This window comes from Macaca thibetana, chromosome 1 (genome assembly GCF_024542745.1).
Source record: "Macaca thibetana thibetana isolate TM-01 chromosome 1, ASM2454274v1, whole genome shotgun sequence".
Classification (NCBI taxonomy): Eukaryota; Metazoa; Chordata; class Mammalia; order Primates; family Cercopithecidae; genus Macaca; species Macaca thibetana.
Window position 1 is genome coordinate 176,929,326 of NC_065578.1, and position 21,737 is coordinate 176,951,062.

Here is a 21,737-nt window from a genome sequence, read left to right on the forward strand (position 1 = left end):
AAATTAGCTGTAGGTGGTGGCGGGCGCCTGTTGTCCCTGCTATTCGGGAGGCTGAGGCAGGGGAACAGCGTGAACCCGGGAGGCAGAGCTTGCAGTGAGCTGAGATCCAGCCACTGCACTCCAGCCTGGGCTGCAGAGGGAGACTCCTTCTCAAAAAAAAAAAAAAAGTAAAAATAAGTGTAACTGTCAAGCAGAATTGACTTTGAAAATTAGTTCTCTGATCTCAGAGCTGAGTAGTACGTTGCATTCTATATATTAATTTGCACCGTAAATATTGAGTGTCTTACATGTTCCTGATACTATGCTGAGCACGATATTCAATCCCTTCCCTTGGGAAGTTTACACATTTACGTAAATTTAGTAGTTTTATGCTTTCAGGTAATATCTTGACTACTATAAAAGAAGCCTTTTAAAACAAAGCAATTTTTTTTTGTCTAAACAATTTTTTCTTGTTTAATAAATACTTCATGGTAAGCAGTTTACTGATGTCTGGAGAAAATACTAAGATAAATGAGACATGTTACCTGCCTTAAAGACATTGATTTGTAAATTCCCTTTTAGGCCTTATTTTTATTTTTATTTTTTGTCATGTAAGTCATTTGGAAATACTCTAAGTCCTTTTCAGTGCTCAGTCTATTTATCTTTACTTAGATTCTGTTACGTGAAGTGCAATTCTAGTACTATACCTTAAATTTTAAATTCGAGGTTATTAGAAATAAATAACAGTATTGACAATGTATGTACATGTGTTTGATTTTGTTGTTTTTTGCTTGTCTGCTGTAGAACAACAGTATTTTGAAATAGAAAAGAGATTGTCTCACAGTCAGGAGAGACTTGTGAATGAAACCCGGGAGTGTCAAAGCTTGCGGCTTGAGCTAGAGAAACTCAGTAAGTATTTAGTTCGTCTTTGTAAGTATTCTTGGAGTATTGAAATCTTCAGAGACTCCTTTGTATACTTGGGAAACATTTACTTACTAAATATGAAGATATTGATTAAGCATCATTGGTTTTTATTATGGTGATATTTTGATTTTTCACTTAGTAGTAAAGATTTTGTAAGAACACAGAACTTAATGGACGGGAGGCCTGGATTCTTATTCTGATTTTGCTATTAAAAACGCTTTTGCCCCATGTAAATCTTAACAGTATCTGATTATTGTTTATAAAATGGCTAGACCCACATACCTGTCTACTTAGACAGCTTTGTAAATCAAATAAGAGTTCTTGAAATATTTTTTAAAAGGTGGAAGCGTTATGCAACTAAGGAAGTAGAGAGTAGCTTGTTTTTATGTTGAAGAATCAAAGCCTATTGATTTCATTATATTTATGTTTTAACTTTTTAAATAATTTTTATAAATATCTGTGAATCTCAGGATATTTCCCCTTTAAGGCCTAGTTCCTATAAAAGATTGATAGCTAATCTCTTTCTTAGTTTTCTTACATCATTAAGTTTTAGAAACCTCACAAGATGTTTGAAGGGGTGGCCTGCCCCTCCACACCTGTGGGCCTTTCTCCTTAGCTGGAACGAGAGACTTAAGAAAAGAAATGAGACACAGAGACAAAGTATAGAGAAAGAAAAAGTGGGCCCAGGGGACCCTGCTCACCATACAGAGGACCCACGCCAGCAGTAAGACATATGAATAAAGATCTCTGTGACATGAATAAGTTTAAGGAAAAGTGCTGTGCCTTGATATACATACGCAGACGTCTCCATAAACCTTTTTAGTGCATAAAGAGCAGCATTGCTGCTAGCACGTCCCACCTTCAGCCCTAAGGCGGTTTTCTCCTTTCTCAATAAACAGAACATACAATAGGGTTTTACACCGAGATGTTCCATTGCCCAGGGTGTTCCATTGCCCAGGGACGGGCAGGAGACAGATGCTTTTGTTTATCTTAACTGCCAAGAGGCCTTCTTTCCTCTTATACTTCTTTCCTCTTCTTTCCTCCTTAGCACATACCCTTCATGGGTGACAGACTGGGGGACGATCAGGTCTTTCCCTTCCCACGAGGCCGTACTTCAGACTATCACATGGGGAGAAACCTTGGACAATACCTAGCTTTCCTAGGCAGAGGTCCCTGCAACCTGCAGTGTATGTGTCCCTGGGTACTTGAGATTAAGAGAATGGTGATGACTTTTCACAAGCATACTGCCTTCGGGCACTTGTTTAACAAAGCACACCCTGCACAGCCCCAAATCCTTTAAACCTTGAGCCCCCACAGCACAGTCTCTTGCAAGGACAAGGTTGGGGGTAGGTTCACAGATTAACAGCATCACAAATATAGAACAAAATGGAGTCTTTTATGTCTACTTCTTTCTATATATACACAGTAACAGTCTGATCTCTCTTTTCCCCACAAGATGTTAAAGATCCTGACATTTCTTAGGAGGATGATATGTCCTGTGCTTTGCTTCTACCATCCAAGTTCTAACCAGGCCCGACCATGTTTAGCTTCCGAGATCAGACAAGATTGGGTGCCTCAGGGTGGTCTGGCTGTAGACTACTTCTGATTTAAGAAAGCAAATGTCAGAACATTAGGAAAAATCTCTATAGAGGCATAATTAATTTTTTTTAATTTTTATTTTTGGAGACAGAGTCTCACTCTGTTGCCCAGGCCAGAGTGCAGTGGTGCGATCTTGGCTCTCTGCAACCTCTGCCTCACGGGTTCAGAAGATTCTTGTGCCTCAGCCTCCTGAGTAGCTGGGATTACAGGCATGTACCACCAGGTCCAGCTAATTTTTGCATTTTTAGTAGATAGAGTGGTTCGCCATGTTGGCCAGGCTGGTCTTGAACTCCTGGCCTCGAGTGATACTCCCGCCTCGGCCTCCCAAAGTGCTGGGATTGCCACCGTCCCTGGCTGGCATAATTAAATGATATTTAATATAGTTCAGTTTTAATGTGATTGTTGGAGAAGGAACACAGGAAGTTCATAATCAAAGGAATGATTAAAATTGCAACTTTCTTTCTTAATGGGTTCATGACCATCAACTATTTAGGTTATAACTTTTTCCAGCTACTTTTGGTACACCTCATTTTAAAAACATAATGTATATGCATACATGTGTGATGGAGCATATATAGCTAGATCTGGTTCATTATCTATGTAGTTTTGCCTAGGCATAATAGGAAGATCTGTTTGGTAGTAGTGCCGAGGAATTTGAGAAAAATGATTGTGAAGACAGCTTTTATGAGATCTGGGAGAAGAGAAAAAGGGAGGAACCTAGATACATCAGATACCTTCCTGTGGTATACAGTTAATATGTGTGTGTGTGTTTATGTACTGTGGATCAGTAAGTCTGGAAAGCAGTAAATAATATTAAAACAAAATAGAAAATTTAGACCCATTTAATGGGGTCCTCTTTAAATAGTAGTTAAGATTAGAATTAATTATAATGTATTTGCTTATTAAATTACCAGCATATGTATTTTAGTGAAATACAGTTTCACAATGTATATTTTTGGAAAAATTTCGAAAATTATATTTTTTCTAGTTAGCCTATGTTTAGAAGAGAAACTGTGTGTAAGGGAAAAGAACCCATTTTGAGTGGCAATTGAGAAATTGATAAGTGTGTTATCAAGCATAATATTTTTTTTCTTTAAAGTCTGTATGTAGAGTGATAAACACGATAGGAATTGCAAATATTCATTATTGTGATTTGCTGTATATACATGTTATATAGTTTAAATGCTATTTTCTCTCTTGATCCTATCTTTTTAACTGCATTTTCTTGTTGCTAAATACAGGTCACTGTTTCTTATGATATATGTTGACTTAGAAGATGGCATTGAAAAATAAAGGAATTACTAATTGCATATGACTTTCCCCATAAATGTTGGCTAGGATTATTATACATTTGATTTGGAGACAGGATAGCATATTTAAAATTTTGGTCTAGAACACAGTAAATTTTGAATGTATTCATGAATTTGAAATGTGATGTGCATGCAGTCCTTCTGGGCTTCTGTTTTTTCATTTTTAAAATGTGTAAGGTTGGCAGTTGCATAAAAATACTCATTGCAAGTTTTAAGCAAATGTGTATGTATTCATAAAATTCCTTTTATCCAGGCAATCAGCTGAAGGCATTAACTGAGAAAAACAAAGAACTTGAAATTGCTCAGGATCGCAATATTGCCATTCAGGTAAGAGATATTTCTTTGAATAAGCTCATTGTAGATGTGTTACTTGAAGAGACATTCTATTCTGATTGTTTATTAGTTATTAGTCCATGGGAAGATGTAACTGATGTCCTCTTAGGAGAAGCTACCGACAAAAATAAGTATATATAAATTCCTTAATTGGATCTATGTTTTATTGATAGATTGGACATTTCTTTTACTCAACAGAAATTATCTGTTGAATGCTTACTGTAGTCCAGGTATTACACCAAATGTGATACAGTTGGGGATTTGGGTGAATCCACATTGGTAATCATTTCTTTAGGGTAGTTTTGTAAGAATAACAGTTTGAATATGATCCCAGGGATTGCTGACAAATTTGTTAAAGTGGTCACATGCAGTTATTTTTTAGCCAGATACAACTTTATACTTTTGCCATTGCTTTTTTAAAATTTACATTTTATTTGCTGTTAAAAGATAATTTCTTCAAATTTCTGAAGGGAAAAAAAAAATTTACTTCCAAAATCTGAATAGGAGCAAAAAAGCCTCGTAATATGCCTAGAAAGGCTTTGTAAGAAATGTATTTATATGAAGAAAAACTCAATACACAATAAAACTCAAATACTTTTCTGAAAACTGTGAGAATATACCTTTATAAATGAAGATATTACAAATTTCTGGATGGAAATGGTTTCCAAATTAATGTGTTGGTAATACATTTTGACTCTTAAATCCAAGTCAGATAGCCAGAAACTTGTTAATGTAGTTCTAAAGATGATTGGGGAAAAAAAAGCATAGTGTAGCTAGGATGCTTCTAAAAAAGGAAGTATCAGTTTAAAAATACTTGCATAGCCACATATTCAAATGTTTTATAAAGCTATGGTTATTAAAACATTACAATGCTGATATAAGAATCAGTACAGAGAATAAAAGGCAGTCCAGAAATAAAACCCAATACGGAGGTTCTTAATCTTTTGGAAAGAAAGCAGAACTGTCACAAAATCTTTATAAATCTTATAAAAGCTATGGATCTGTAGCCCAAGAAAATAGTGTGCACACAGTCACATAAAATTTTGCAGGAAAAAAATCCATGAAGCAACTTAAAAAGTAATAGAAATTATTTAACTGCTTGATGGCTGAAAAAAAGAAACTGAAAACTTTTTCACTAAGATCCAATGGAAGGCCGGGATGCCCACTCGCCATTTGTATTCAGTATAGTACTGGAAGTACCAGCGAGAGCAATCAGACAAGGAAATAAAATGCACCCAAATTGGAAAGGAAGAAATAAAAATATCTCTACTTATAGATTATATGATCCTATATGTAGAAAACCTCAGAAGATTCCACAAAATCCTGTCAGAGCTAATAAGTAAATTTATACAGTTGCAGGATACAAAATCAATATTAAAAAATCTTGTAGCATTTCTATACACAAATAATGACCTAGCTGAAAAAGAAATCGAGACAGCAATTTCATTAGGGTACCATCCAAAAACCAAAAAACAACTTAGGAATAAATTTAACCTGAGAGGTGAAAGATTCGTATACTAAAAATGATATAACATTGATGAAAGAAATTGAAGATGCAAATAATTGGAAAGATATCCCATACGCATAGTTAAGAAGAATTCATATTGCTATAATGTCCACACTATATAAAGTGGTATAAAGATTCAGCCCAATCCTGTCAGAATTCCAGTGGCACTCTTCACAGAAATAGAGAAAAAAATCTAAACTTCTGATGGAATCAGTTAAAAAATCCTGAATAACCAAAGCAATATTGAGCAAGAAAAACAAAGTTGGAGGCATCATACTTCATGATTTAGAAAACTGTTATAAAACTATAGTAATCCAAATAGTACAGTACTGACATAAAAACAGAAACATGACCAATGGAATAGAGAGCCCAGAAATCAATCCAAACGTATGGTCAACTAATTTCAACAAGGGTGCCAAGAAGATACAAAGGAGACGGGATTGTCTCCTCATTAATGGTGTTGGGAAAACTGGATTTCCACATTTGAAGAAATGAATGTTGGATGTTTGTGCATCATATACCAAAGTCGAGCCAAAATGGATGAACGATCTAAATGTAAGATCTGAAGCCATAAAACTCAGAGAAGTGAACATAGGGGAAAGATTCTTGACATTGGCCTTGATAATGATTGTTTGGATATTACATCAGTAGTTCAAGCTGCAAAAAGAATTAAATGGAGCTGTATCAAATTAAAAAGCTCCTACACAGGAAACAAGAATATTAAAAGGCAACCTACAGTTCTGGCATAGGTAGCTTGAGATTGGTATTTCTCAACGGCATATAAATTGCCATTGTCTTGCTGGGAAGCAGTTTGACAAGTTTTTTGGTTTTTTGTTTTTGAGACAGGGTCTCGCTCTGTCACTCAGGCTAGAGTGCAGTGATGCAGTCTCGGCTCACTGCAACCTCCGCCTCCCGGCCTCAAATGATCATCCCACCTCAGCTTCCTGAGTAGGTGGGACTGCAGGCACATGCCACCATGCCTGGCTTTTTTTTTTCTACTCGTAGAAATGGGGTTTTGCCATGTTGCCCAAGCTGGTCTTGAACTCCTAGATTCAAATGATCCGCCCAGCTTGATTTCCCAAAGTGCTGTGATTACAGGCATGAGCCACTGTACCCGGCTGACAAAATATATTAAAAGTTTTAAGTAATTCAATTTTTAGAAATCTTTCTTGAAAAATAGTTTGAACTAAGGTGTAAATACAGTGATATTCTAAGTTATTAGGACATTTCCTTGTGATTAAAAGAGATATGAGAAAAATTTTCATAAGCCTGGTAAAAATGTTTTAAAAATCCAAAACTTAAATAGAAACATTGGAATTATGGATATTTTTAATTTTTTGATGTGTAAATTATAAGAGAAAGCCAATCATTTAAACTGCAGCTGATGTTAACTAAAGTGACAATTCTATGTTCACTTTCCTGTATTGCTCTACTTGATTTTCTTATTTATTACTCCTTTATATGACAGAGCCAATTCACAAGAACAAAAGAAGAATTAGAAGCTGAGAAAAGAGACTTAATTAGAACCAATGAGAGACTATCTCAAGAACTTGAATACTCAACAGGTATGAAGAAGTGCTTTTAGCTTTTAGTTCCATTGCTTTATTTTTCTTCTGATAATGCTAGGAGTTAATACTCAGCCCATTTCTGTTGCTAATATTTTTTTGTTATGGTTGAGTATAGAGTTGTAATATCCTATTATTTCTCATACTCATTTATCTTTAAATCATTATCAAGTGTTTAAAGAAGTGTCTAGAAAGTGCAAGAAATGAAGAACATCTCAAAGAAGTAGTAATTTGGACCAAATTTTCCATGCAAAGATTTTTACTATAATGCTATACATAATATCAAATTGGAAGCACTTTAAATGTTCATTTGCAAAGACTGAACTACTGTTCTTCATTTCATATGGACATCCTTGCTGTATAATAAGCATGCAATATAAGAACCTATACTCAGCTCATATTTATAAACAAATTGAAGGAGACAGGGACATAAAATACATAAACATAGACTATAGTATATAATACAACTGATGTAGTCAGGTGAACTTGACTCTGAAGCAGTTAATGGTAAGAAGTTTCCTTTGGTGGCTGGGCATGGTGGCTGACGCCTGTAATCCCAGCACTTTGGGAGGCCGAGGCGGGTGGATCATGAGGTCAGAATTCCAAGAACAGCTTGGCCATGATGGTGAAACCCTGTCTCTACTAAAAATAACAAAAATTAGCTGGTCATGGTGGCACGCATCTATAATCCCAGCTACTTGGGAGGCTGAGGCAGAGAATTGCTGAAACCCAGGAGGTGGAGGTTGCAGTGAGCCAAGATTGTGTCACTGCACTCCAGCCTGGGCGACAGAGCGAGACTCTGTGTTAAAAAAAAAAAAGAAGAAGTTTTTGGGGTCCTTTTTTGTGTGTATGTGTGGTTTTTGAAACCTTTTTATTTCTATAAAAGAAAGAATTCTCAGATATTTATGTCATTATACAATAATATTCCATTAGTTAGGTATACTTTCCCAGTCTCACGAGAGTTCCTTCAAAATACTTGCTGAGTGTGTTGATCAACAAGTGGTAGTTACAATTAAAGGAATTCATAAAATCTAGATATTTAATAGGTAGTTTTAAAAAAATGTATATTCTATATTGAGTAGAAGATTTTTATATTTATCATTGCTTTTTAGCTTAATGGTTATTTATAAAATTTTAATAGATCTTCGGATATGTATCAGGAAAATTAAGGTTGATGTTGAATATTTAACTTACTTAAGATACTATATTTAAAATAAAGAAACTTGGATAATTCACAGGTTTGGATACACAAATTTCAATTTTTTGTCATCTATTTGTAGAAATTGAATTTGTAATTAACTATGGCAGAAACAAGTTAAAATAAGGGAGTGGAGAGCTACAGTTGACCCTTAAACAACACAGTGGTTAGGGCTGCTGACCCCCCCCCAGTTGAAAATTTATGTGTAACTTTTGACTCCCCAAAAACTTAACTACTGCTGTTAACTAGAAATAACTTACCAATAGCATACACAGCAGATTGTCATACGTTTTGTTTGTGATCTGTATTACTGTGCTGCTTCAATAAAGTGGAGAAAAAAAATGTTAAGAAAATCATAAGGAGGAGAAAATACATTTACTGTTCATTAAATGGAAATGGATCGTCACAACCATCTTCATCCTCCTTGTCTTTACCTAGGCTGAAGAATAGGGGTTGGTCTTGCTGGCTCAGGTGCCAAAGGTAGAAGCGGGAGGCAGGAGAGGGAGGCACACTGAATGTAACTTTCCTTCCACCATTCGCTGTAGTTTCAGTGCCCGTATAAGAAAACGGTCTATGTCATAAAAGAAATCAAAAGCAGTCTTGGATAATCAGAACCCTTCCGCCAGATAGTCTGTTATCGATTTGTTTTCTGACACTGCTAGTTCTACGTTCTTTTTCCTCATTGTCTCGCACTGGTTTTGAAGCACTCATTTCCATCCAGTCATCTTCTGTTAATTTCTCTGATATGGTATCTGTTAGCTCTTGGATTTCTCCAAGGTCCATATCTTGAAACCCTTCATCCCACCTTTTTTGCCATATCCACAATCTCTTTCATGATTCCCTTGATTGGCTCTGTTATAAATTTTGTGACATCATGCACAACATCTGGACGGTTTCCTCCAACAGGAATTTATTATATTAGCCTTGATGGCTTTCATAACTTTTTCTGTAACAGAGATGGCCTCTTCAATTGTGTTATCCTTTAAAACTTTCATGGTATTTTCTCTGTTGGGGTACTCTTCCACAGTGTTGACATTTTTTTTCCACAAGGTGTCATCTCTACTGAGCCGTAAAGGTCCTTATGACCCCGATCTAAAGGCTGAATTAGAAACATGTTTGGGAGCAAGTAGACTGCTTTGACACCTTCCATGTTGAACTCCTGGGTTCTGGGGCCAGAGACAGTGTCTAAAATCAAAAGAACTTTAAAGGTAGCCCCTTGCCCTGGCACGGTGGCTCATGCCTGTAATCCCAGCACTTTGGGAGGCTGAGGCAGGTGGCTTACCTGATGTCAGGAGTTCGAGACCAGCCTGGCCAACATGGCAAAACCCCGTCTCTACTAAAAATACAAAAATTAGCTGGGCATGGTGGTATTCGCCTGTAGTCCCAGCTACTCAGGAGGCTCATGTGAGAATTGTGTGAACCAGGGAGGCAGAGGTTGCGGTGAGCGGAGATCATGCCACTGCACTCCAGCCTGGGGGATAGAGTGAGACTCTGTCTCCAAAAAAAAAAAAAAAAAAAAAAAAAAAAAAGGCAAGGTACTTTCTGACTTCAGGGACAAAGCATGAGTGGAACCAGTTCAGAGAAAGGCGTCTCTCACTGTCCAGGTCTTCTTCTTGTGTAACCAAAAGACAGGCAGCTGGTTTTTATCTTTTTCCTTTGGGCCCTGGGGTTAACAGCTTTATAAATAAGGGCAGTCCTTATCATAAACCTGACTGCATTTGCGCAATGTGGTAGAGTTAGCCTATCCCTTCCTGCCCTAATCCTGGTACTCCCTTCTCTTTCTTACTAATAAATATCTTTCGTGGCATTTTTTTTTCCAGAATAGGACACTTCCATCTGCATTAAAAACCTGGTGCAGGGATATAACCTTTCTCAATGATTTTCTTAACAGCATCTGCTGTTTCTTGGTTGACAGAACGTGCTGCTTCTGTTTTCTTGACTTTTCTTTAAGTCAAACCTCTTTCTAAAATTATCAAACCATCCTTTGCCGGCATTAAAATCTCCAGCTTTCCTTTTGCTTTAAATTGTCATATAATAATTTAAAGCAGCTTTCCTTTTGCTTTAAATTGTCATATAATAATTGTTTTACCTCGAATCATATTAGAGTCTATAGGTATGTGATAGCAATCCTGCACCCCATAAAAGCTGCATTTTCAATACGAGATAGGAAGGTATTTTGCAGAAATGCACTTTTTTATGCTTGCTGGAGTAGCTGCAGTGATGGTTTTATGAATTTTCTCCCTTTTTTTTTTTTTTTTTTTTCAAAAAAACAACGGTCTTTATACTGGATTCATTCGTCTTGAAATGGTGGGTAACCATAGCTGCAGTCCTCAATCTATGGCACATATCAAGCAATTCAACTCTTTAAAATATTGTCATGACATTTCTCTGCTTCTTAGAAGCACTTCCAGCATCACTTGTGGCACTTCTTATGGAACCCGTGTTGTTATTCAAGGTTTATGGTATTGCACTAAACACGATGATAAATATGCAAAAACTTCAAAAGATTTCAAGGTTTATGGTATTGCACTAAACACAATGACAAATATGCAAAAACTTCAAAAGGTTTCAAGGTTTATGGTATTGCACTAAACACAATGACAAATATGCAAAAACTTCAAAAGATTACTGTTTTCTGCATTATGCAATTTACTAGAGAGAAACTGCTCACGTTAAGAGTCACACAGCATTCCATACAGATACTCAAAACACTTGCGCTTACTGCAGGAGTATCAGGAGGTGGCTATGAAAGTATTACAGTAATATAGTATGTATTACAGTTTATGCAGTTATGGTTTAATAAAGCATCTGTACATTTGTTTATATTTCTGTTGATTACAAATGAGGTTGTGTACTGTTGGTATAACTTTCGATAAAATTTTTAAGTTTGTTTCATAGATTTGTGCATATCTTAATGGTAGTAAATGATAAAATACACTAATATCTACATATATTTTATGCACTTACAGTAGCTTTTTCTTAGTTTGTTTCCATTTCTGGGCTGCCTGGATTGGTCTGTGGTCTCTGAGGTTTTCAAATTGTTGTAAGTTTTTGGGAAAAAGGTCCAATATATTTATTGAAGAAAATATGAGTGGAAGTGAATCTGCACAGTTCCATACTCTGTTATTCAAGGGCCAGCTGTGCATACTTTGTATTAAAGATTTATATTCCTAGAAATATATTTTTGATATTTGGTTCCCCTGAGTGTTAATTAGTCATTATTTTTTAATTCTCTTTTCACCATTCTAGAGGATGTTAAACGTCTAAATGAAAAACTTAAAGAAAGCAATACAACAAAGGGTGAACTTCAGTTAAAATTGGATGAACTTCAAGCTTCTGATGTTTCTGTTAAGGCAAGTAACAGATGATTCCTAATGCATAAACTGTAGCTTTTGATTAAAACTCACCTAAATTAAATTTCAAATACAGGCAATAAAGTAATTAAAAGCTGCATTTTGTTTTGTTTTTAATGTCAGAAAATTAAGCATTAGGACAATTCTATTTCAACTGTTTTGCTTGTTTGAAATTTAAGTTTGTTACAGTTTTTAATGTTTTCTAGTTAAGGATCTATGCAAATACTTAATTTCTGTTTTGAAATAAAATTCTGCTTGTGTCCCTTAGCTACAGACAAAATCTTTTGAATAATCGTATATCTTCTTTAACTGTAGATGTTATTTTCTTGGATTTCTTTAGTATCGAGAAAAACGCTTGGAGCAAGAAAAGGAATTGCTGCATAGTCAGAATACATGGCTGAATACAGAGTTGAAAACCAAAACTGATGAACTTCTGGCCCTTGGAAGAGAAAAAGGGAATGAGATTCTAGAGCTTAAATGTAATCTTGAAAATAAAAAAGAGGAGGTAAGTTAGTAAAATTGTTTTTCTTCATGTTGAGTATAACTTACATTTGTGTGTTAGTTTATTAAATATGTATTCAGTATTGTGTACCTGATTAGTTGTAAGATTAGTGGTTAAATGTGAATAATGCATTAGCATTTGGCATAGGAAATCAACCAATTGCATTTGCATAAAAAATTTAAGATTCATTGTTGAATCTGGATAGTATCTACTGTGTTTTGATGTATCTTTCCTAAAATATGTGTTTGTTTAAGAAGTGGTGATAAGTTTTTGTGAGCTAAATCTAAACATTGTTCTGTGAGCAGTTATTCTTAGTTTTCTTAAATGTGCACATTTGAATTGCTTTTTCAGGTGGGGACGGGGAGTTACTCAGCTTTTCCTTAGCAGCATAAACCTCATGTCAGAGTAATTTCAATTGATATGACATCCTTTAACTCTGCTCTATGTTTTGTTTTTAGGTTTCTAGACTGGAAGAACAAATGAATGGCTTAAAAACATCAAATGAACATCTTCAAAAGCATGTGGAGGATCTGTTGACCAAATTAAAAGAGGTATATATGACCATTAAAAAGTCTTTTTTACAAAATATTAAAGAACTTATGAAGCTGTTATTTCACAAAATGATGTCATGTTTTAATCTGTCCTTGAGTCCATAAAGCAGTGAGAGTACTACTTCCATATGCTGTAGCTAGGCTAAAATAGAATCAGAAATAGCAATTATATGTTATATCGAAAATACTATGTAAAAAATGAGTATGGGTTAATTTTTTTGTTTAATTATTTTACTTTGAATTTAAAATATCAGTAATATTTTATCCATAATTTATCTTTGTCATGAAGACTGATTTGAATTTGAGTGTTTTAGATTTAGCTCTGACTTTACAAAAATGGAATTTTTCATCTTGTCATTTGATAAGCATTCTAAATTTAGTTCAAAGTAGACTGCTATAATTGGGCTATATTTTTTCAGGCCAAGGAACAACAGGCCAGTATGGAAGAGAAATTCCACAATGAGTTAAATGCACACATAAAACTTTCTAACTTGTACAAGGTAAATATCCCACCACACATGTTAGTATCTAAATGTTGCATTGTTGACTGTTAGGTAACTTTTTAAAATTAACTTTTAGAGTGCTGCTGATGACTCAGAAGCAAAGAGCAATGAACTAACCCGGGCAGTGGATGAACTACACAAACTTTTGAAAGAAGCTGGTGAAGGTAAGTGTTTTCGATTATGGGAACATTATTTTTGTTATAGTCTTTTTTCTTTTTACCCTTGTTTTGTATAGATTATTGGATTTAAGTGTTAGACTTTATTTGGGATGAAATTAGGTACAGAAGAAAGAATTTTGGATTAGGAAATTCGGAATTATATCTTAAGCAAAAGTAAGTTTATGTATTTTTGAAAATACAGACAGCAGGGGGTTTTGTTCGTTTTTCATCTAATAATCTTGTATAATTTCCTGATTTCTAATCAGAAAGTTTTCTTTTTTGAAACATTTACTCTGATTAAGTATGTTTGAGTACTCTTGGTTTATAAATAAGACATCCTCTTTAAGTTATCATTTGCATTTTGTAAAGTCTTTTATTTCCTCAAATTTTTGCTTTTTTCAGTGTACAATATTTATGGTCTTTTCCAATAATTTCCTTTGCTTAGGATTAAAGATCAAAATCGAAATCAAAGATATGCCTAGAACCACTTTTTACCCTTTGGGTTTCCTTATTTTCATTGTGGGTAAGAGACATCAAAAGGAGAAACACCAGGCCAAGACAATTACAAAATTAAAAGTAGAGCAAGAACTTTCAATAGATACTGTCAGCTGAAGCCTCTCTAGAAATTTAATATCTGCTCAGGAGAGAAGTGACTGATCTATTGCATTTTGTAAACTAAAATTTTAACTGTATGTTTGAATATTTGGTCTTTAAAATTGTTTTTTAGCCAACAAAGCAATACAAGATCATCTTCTAGAGGTGGAGCAATCCAAAGATCAAATGGAAAAAGAAATGCTCGAGAAAATAGGGAAATTGGAGAAGGAATTAGAGAATGTAAATGACCTTCTTTCTGCCACAAAACGTAAAGGTATGCCTAATAGATGCTTGTTAGTGACTTGAAATACTACAGCTTTCCTACATAAAAGTCATTTAATTTCATTAATAGTATTTGTCATGCTGTGATGTAGGAAACTCCATCAAGTTATATTAATAGAATTTGTTTTAAAATTAATACTCTGTATCTTTATAGAATCAAGTATATAAATACCATTTGATCACACACAGTCTTGTAAATTCCCAGGTTATTGTGTGATTTTTAGAATTAGATGTGTTACATGACTTTTTGATGTCATATATTTAAAATTTTTATAGGAATCACTATATAATGTACAGTACATGTCACTTATCTTGAAATAATTATTAATGACTTTTAGTTTGGAATTTTACAAAATTATACTAGATGTATATTTGTTGGCACAGGAGCCATATTGTCTGAAGAAGAACTTGCAGCCATGTCTCCTACTGCAGCAGCTGTAGCTAAGATAGTGAAACCTGGGATGAAACTAACTGAGGTAAGAATGGTATGAAATGTTGTTAAATTATTTTTCTTCGGCAAAGGTATACAAATCTCTTTGAAATTTAATTCTCCCAAAACTTATTTTTAAAATCATCTTAAAATTAATGGATCATTCTAGGAAATACTTTCTTTCGTTCCTAGTTCTGTGTAACTAACATATAATAAATATTGCCATTTTGTGTTAGTGTTAAAGAATGTTTATTATAAAACTAGATAGACTAAATATTTGTGTTGTTGTGGTTAGATTTGAAACAACCCCTCGTCTACTTTCAGCTCTATAATGCTTATGTGGAAACTCAGGATCAGTTGCTTTTGGAGAAACTAGAAAACAAAAGAATTAATAAGTACCTAGATGAAATAGTGAAAGAAGTGGAAGCCAAAGCACCAATTTTGAAACGCCAACGTGAGGAATATGAACGTGCCCAGAAAGCTGTAGCAAGTTTATCTGTTAAGCTTGAACAAGCTATGAAGGTTGGTTCCATTCCTAAAATTTAGCTGTGGTAACAATACAAATGAGAAATGATTTACTAGGTATTTTTTTCTTAAGGTAATTGAGTCAGAAAAATCTAAATATGATTTTCAGTAAGTACATTTTGAAACTTCTCACTACATTATTTAACACTACTAATCACAAAACGTCCTACCTTTATTTAGCAATTTTTATTTATTTCACAATTTTTATATAAAATTATGAAAGCATTTTAACCTTTTTTTAATGCATTTGGTATGTTTTCCTTAGGATTCTCAACTAGAGAATAATAGCCAAATCTCCTAAGACTGCTCTTCAAATTCAGATAATCTGTGTGTAATAAAACTCTCCTATTTTGCGTAATCATTCTTTATCAGACAGTTGTAATAGCCTGCCTAAAAATAATAATATTGTTTGACCATAAGTAGAACTCCTTTTTTATACCATTTCACAATTTGGCATGTCTCTGTATACATTATTTTGTTATAGCTCCTTTGCTTATTAAAAGTGTTAATGAAATTCATAAAGATTTTTTCTCTTTTTAAGAGATATTGATTGAAAAAGAGGTTATACTCTGAATGTTTTGCTTTACGGTACAATTATTAACTACTGAGGGAAATGTAAAGATTTCTTTAAGAAGTTTTATGGAGGAAATTCAGTTAAATGAATTTATATCTACTCTTCTAAACTGATAAATTGTTTTCCTTTTGTTGGAAAAGAATATAAATAAATTATATCCCTATTTCAAAATTAAATCTCTGTTGCTGTTATAATTTAGAAGTCAGCTTAAATCCAAGTACTTTATTATATCAACTGGTTTTTTCCTTCTTCATCAAATGAAGTCTAGCAGTCCCGCCTGACTGGGAATAATTGACTTTTTTTTTTTTTTTTTACTAGCAGTGTAGTTTGCAAGAGAGCCCTTGGGTCCAATTAGATCTTCCTTGAATTTTTCTCTCTGTTGAAAGTGAGGGTTTTACCTAAAGCTTGTTATTGTCTGAATAAAAAAATAATGTGTTCAAATTTATACAGAACTTCTTTTTTAGTGGCTACAATATGGTATAGAATTTTATTTAGTGTATAAGTTGATTACTGGTGGTATTTGAGTATTACATGTCTTGATTATTTGTATGAATCCTAGAAGGAAGTACAAAATTTTAACTTGAATTTACATTTTAAAGGAGATTCAGCGATTGCAGGAGGACACTGATAAAGCCAACAAGCAGTCATCTGTACTGGAGAGAGATAATCAAAGAATGGAAATACAAATAAAAGATCTTTCACAACAGGTTAGAATTTGTTTTGTTTGTTTTCTTACTTTTAAAATCCTGACTGCCCGTTAATCTTTGAATCTGAAGGTATCTAAGATAGAACTACCACCTATGAAATTCTAATTAATTAGGAATAGTACTCAAGCAGAATTGTAGCGTTATTGTTTCTTTTCATAGCCCCTCCCTTTTTTCAAATGTTTGATAAATTTTTAAATTATATGTGTTGGTTGTAATAAATGAATAAATAATTCAAAGATAAATAAAAGCTTTCTCCGATTTCTACCCCTCTACCCTCCAAAGTCCCAAAGTGTAGCTAACAGACTGTTGTGTATTTTTTTCACATCCTTCTCTGTATATGTATATACATGAGCATATATAAACATATGTAAGAATTATTTGACTTTACTGAAATAAAATTGGACTGTATGCATTGCTCTGACACTTTTTTAAAAAGCAAATCAGTAAATTTAACGTCTCATTCATATATTTTACCCTAATTTGTGTGTGTGTGTGTATATCCACACAACGCACAAATGTAAAAATTTCACATGAATGACATTATATATATGCTTTTTGTTTAAATGTCCATTTTTCATGCTCTTCCCTATTATATATACAAAAGCACACACACAAAAAATAGATGTTTATATCTCTGTGGGTTTTATTTGATCATTGTTTTACAAAAATGGAGCCATGTTTTGGGAATTGTAATTTGGCTACTTTTTAATAAATATCCTTCAATATATACTTAAAAGTAACTTTATTCTATTCAAATTTGATTGTTTAGATTTTAATATCTAAGGATGCTTTGTTTTTAAAGATAATTTGAGGCAATACAAGTTGAAGGTTTTATAAGTAATGTTTTAATTTGAAAACTTTCATTCTAAACTTTTCCAGAATTGAAACTAATACTATTTTATAACATATTAAAACTTTGTTTTTAGATTAGAGTGCTTTTGATGGAACTTGAAGAAGCAAGGGGTAACCACGTAATTCGTGATGAGGAAGTAAGCTCTGCTGATATAAGTAGTTCATCTGAGGTAATATCACAGCATCTAGTATCTTACAGAAATATTGAAGAGCTTCAACAACAAAATCAACGTCTGTTAGTGGCCCTTAGAGAGCTTGGGGAAACCAGAGAAAGAGAAGAACAAGAAACAACTTCATCCAAGTAAGCAGTCGAATACCTCAGCTTGTTGAGCAAACATTTATGAAAACTTCAGCTAGGCTCAGTGTCTCATGCCTGTAATCCCAACGTTTTGGGAGGCCTGAATGGGGTATCATTTGAACCCAGGAGGTCGAGACCAGCCTGGACAACATAGTGAGACCCTGTTTCTCCAAAAAAAGTAAAAAATTAGCTGGGTGTGGTGGCACATGTCTATAGTCCCAGCTATTCAGGTGGCAGGCTGAGGTGGGAGGATCACTTGAGCCCAGGAGGTTTAGGCTGCAGTGAAGCATGGTCATGCACTGCACTCTAAGTGGGTCGACAGAGTAAGACCCTGTTGCCAGCAAAAAAAATCTCCTATGTGTCCCTAACAGTGCTAGATACTTGGGATATAGTGATATAGAGAGGAAAGAATTGAGCAACAATACCAGACAAAAAATTTCTACTCCAGGACCTCAGGTTATGGGTGAGACAGATGTAATAAATAGATAATACGATAGGCAAGTAGACAATTTCCATTCAATGTGGTTAGTGCCTATCTGTGGGAGCATAGAGATGAAGGACCTGTCCTAGATTTCAGGGAGCAGACCAGCTTCATGGAGAACCTATATAAGAATTAATCAGAGATTTTTTCAAAACACATGTATAATGCTAGAAGAGGAAGAATGACTAAGAAAGCAAGAAGACTAGAGTTTGGAGTGAGTGGAACTGATTTAATTTTTACAAACAAATTTTTCAGATTGCATTGGTAAGTATAAATACCTGAGTCCTGTGTGGTAGGGATTTAAAAAGTAGTTCATAAAATACTCAGCATCTAAAAAAGGATGAGAGAGACGAAAATGGTATGCTTAATGGTAGGCAAAGATGCTTGGTTAATTACAGTGGAAATTAAAATCAGCTAACTCTCAGTTCAGTCCTGTGAAATAGGCCGACTTTTTCTACAGAATCAGTGAGCTTCAGCTCAAACTTGAGAGTGCCCTCACTGAACTAGAACAACTCCGCAAATCACGACAGCATCAAATGCAGCTTGTTGATTCCATAGTTCGTCAGCGTGATATGTACCGTATTTTATTGTCCCAAACAACAGGAGTTGCCATTCCATTACATGGTAGGTTTTTATAAAGTTATTTAAAGGAATAATTTAGAAATGTACATTAAGGGATTAATTTTGCAACATAAGCAATAGCTAATGATGGTAGGTTCAAATTTGACTACCATGTATGATTGCTTATAACATTCCATCAACTGTAAAACATACCATTATTTTGTGTATTACTAAGAAGAAATGCTTTCTGTTGTTGAAAAAGGTGCATCTCAGAATCAATGAATTACAGTGTTTATTTTGATTATGTTTTGATGACCAAAGCAGATAATATGTTTTAATAAAACATAAATGTGGATTATGTTTTAACCCATAAATACTGAGTTATTTCTAATAATCATCAAAAAATCTTAATACATTGTTTAGTGGATTCCTTATTTAAAAACTCCTATAATTTCATTATTTCATTTCAATAAGTGTAGCTTGTTTATTTGGTAATAGTGTATTTGCAAAGAATTGTTAGATTAAAACTGATCCATGAACGCCAACAAAGCATTTTATTAGTCTTTTTACTTTCCTGAAGCTTCAAGCTTAGATGATATTTCTCTTGCATCAACTCCAAAACGTCCAAGTACATCACAGACTGTTTCCACTCCTGCTCCAGTACCTGTTATTGAATCAACAGAGGCTATAGAGGCTAAGGCTGCCCTTAAACAGGTAAAGATCACACCTTTGCCCTGGGTTAGGTTTTTAGAGAACACAGTGTTACCTTCTCATAATCTCCAATATTTAGTTGCAGGAAATTTTTGAGAACTACAAAAAAGAAAAAGCAGAAAATGAAAAAATACAAAATGAGCAGCTTGAGAAACTTCAAGAACAAGTTACAGATTTGCGATCACAAAATACCAAAATTTCTACCCAGCTAGATTTTGCTTCGAAACGGTAAGTTTTCTTTTGTTTCAAATTAATTAAGTCTAAATTGTATGCTTTACAATTCAAATCATTTAAATTCAAGAGCTAATTTGCAATAGCGTTACTTTTTTTGTGAACCGTCTTCTAGAATGAGAACCTCTGGTAATTCATTTTTTTCATATTAATTGATTCTCTGGGCAGTGCTAAGGGTTTAGCTTGTTTAATAAGTTGAGGCCTGGCGTGGCGGCGCATGCCTGTAATCCCAACACTTTGGGAGGCCGAAGAAGGGGGATCATTTGTCTCAGGAATTCAAGACCAGCCTGGCCAATATGGTGAAACCCCGTCTCTACTAAAAATACAAAAATTAGCTGAGCAGCAGTGGTGCATGCTTGTAATCTCAGCTACTCAGGAGGCTGAGGCAGGAGAATCACTTGAGCCCAGGAGGCGGAGGTTGCGGTGAGCCGAGATCGGGCCACTGCACTACAGTCTGGGCAAGAGAGTGAGAATCTGTCCCAAAAAAATAAAATAAAATAGAAATAAGTTGAAATTCATGTGAGGAATGTTGGTAGTTTCCCTTCCTAAGATTGAAGGACCTGTTTCAGTAGGACTTAATTCTTTTATAAATGCACCAGACAATGAGAGAAATGGGAGCAAATTTTATTCCACCTTTTCTGTTCTAGGTAGAAGAGAAGCGAGTGCCACGTAGTTTTAGGAGAATTAATTTTCTTGGTCACATCCAAAGAAATAATAATAAATATTTCATGGTTATTTGTGATTAGATTCATTGAATACTTGTTAGTTTAGTTTGTTAGGACAGCATTTTTTTTTTTTAGTACGTGACAAAACCATTTCTGTTTTATAGCAGACAGGATATATTGCAGACAGTTACCCCTATATATCTAATAGTTCAGCAACCCCAATTAAAGCCCCTTTTTTTTTTGTGGTGTTAGCTCTGGCCAGCCATTATCTAAGCTGTCAAGCACATAAGAAAATAAAACTGAGGGTTATAGAAGAAAAAAGGATTAGCAAAAATCCATCACTAACCTTGTATAATATCTTAATTTGCATACTGCATTGTAGTGGGTGTCTGGTGTTATCAATATTGTATTGACATTATTTTAAATATAATTGATGTTTTTTAAAAAAAATTAAGAAGTTATTTAGCATGAAATACTTTGTTTATTTAAAACTTGGACTACTACATTTGGATTTGGGAAAAAAGAATGAAGGTTTTACCTTATTACACAAGCCACTTTTTCATGAATCATAAAATTAACCCCTTTCCCATTTAGAAAAAAAAAGTGCAACTTGTTGCCAGTGCTCATTTAATTTTACATAAGCATGCTGTTTGAGGTTAAGACAAATGTGACAGGTTTTCAGTGTGAAAATAAAATATAAAAACTGTTCCTGGAGTTATTTCTAAAGAGAACTCAATGTAACAGAAATATATATGATGTTACATTAGGATTAGAGACAATATTCTCAGGGCAATTGGGGAAATGGGTTAAGCTATTGTGAAATTTCTTCGAGGAATTAAGCTAGGATATCATTTCGGTTACTTATAGAATTACTTTTTTCATACCAGTTATGAAATGCTGCAAGATAACGTTGAAGGATATCGTCGAGAAATAACATCACTTCATGAGAGAAATCAGAAACTCACTGCCACGACTCAAAAGCAAGAACAGATTATCAATACAATGACTCAAGATTTGAGAGGAGCAAATGAGAAGCTAGCTGTCGCAGAAGTGAGTCCAATATCCCGTATCCGACTTGCATTATAAGTTGCATTTGACATTTGTTTAGTTTTTACTTTGAATTTTACTCACTGATAGGACTTAGGTATTTAAGAAGTTTATAGATTACATCCAAGTAATTAATACATAGTCTGCAAATAGCCAGTGTGCGTTAGTGAGGTGATTGTTTCTATTAAGATGGAAAAGGGAAAGGAATTTGTTTTTCTGCTGGACTAAGATTTACTCGCAAGTCTTGTATTTCAAAATAAATTTGTAGGTCAGTGTTCGGTTCTAACAAAGATAACA

At 34.3% G+C, this 21,737-nt stretch overlaps 1 protein-coding gene across 1 annotated transcript in view; it reads left to right on the forward strand.

Moving 5' to 3' along the window:
* Nucleotides 1–21,737, forward strand: part of TPR (translocated promoter region, nuclear basket protein) — a 62,581-nt gene that overhangs the window by 1,797 nt on the left and 39,047 nt on the right. Inside the window, exons 3-19 of the mRNA XM_050783265.1 lie at nt 784–888; nt 4,066–4,139; nt 7,121–7,217; nt 11,665–11,768; nt 12,109–12,273; nt 12,729–12,821; nt 13,241–13,321; nt 13,401–13,488; nt 14,210–14,350; nt 14,743–14,834; nt 15,113–15,310; nt 16,487–16,594; nt 17,521–17,747; nt 18,686–18,849; nt 19,367–19,500; nt 19,577–19,725; nt 21,281–21,443. Of these exons, the coding sequence (XP_050639222.1) occupies nt 784–888; nt 4,066–4,139; nt 7,121–7,217; nt 11,665–11,768; nt 12,109–12,273; nt 12,729–12,821; nt 13,241–13,321; nt 13,401–13,488; nt 14,210–14,350; nt 14,743–14,834; nt 15,113–15,310; nt 16,487–16,594; nt 17,521–17,747; nt 18,686–18,849; nt 19,367–19,500; nt 19,577–19,725; nt 21,281–21,443 (2,183 nt within the window). The remainder of the gene's footprint in view (nt 1–783; nt 889–4,065; nt 4,140–7,120; nt 7,218–11,664; nt 11,769–12,108; nt 12,274–12,728; nt 12,822–13,240; nt 13,322–13,400; nt 13,489–14,209; nt 14,351–14,742; nt 14,835–15,112; nt 15,311–16,486; nt 16,595–17,520; nt 17,748–18,685; nt 18,850–19,366; nt 19,501–19,576; nt 19,726–21,280; nt 21,444–21,737) is intronic.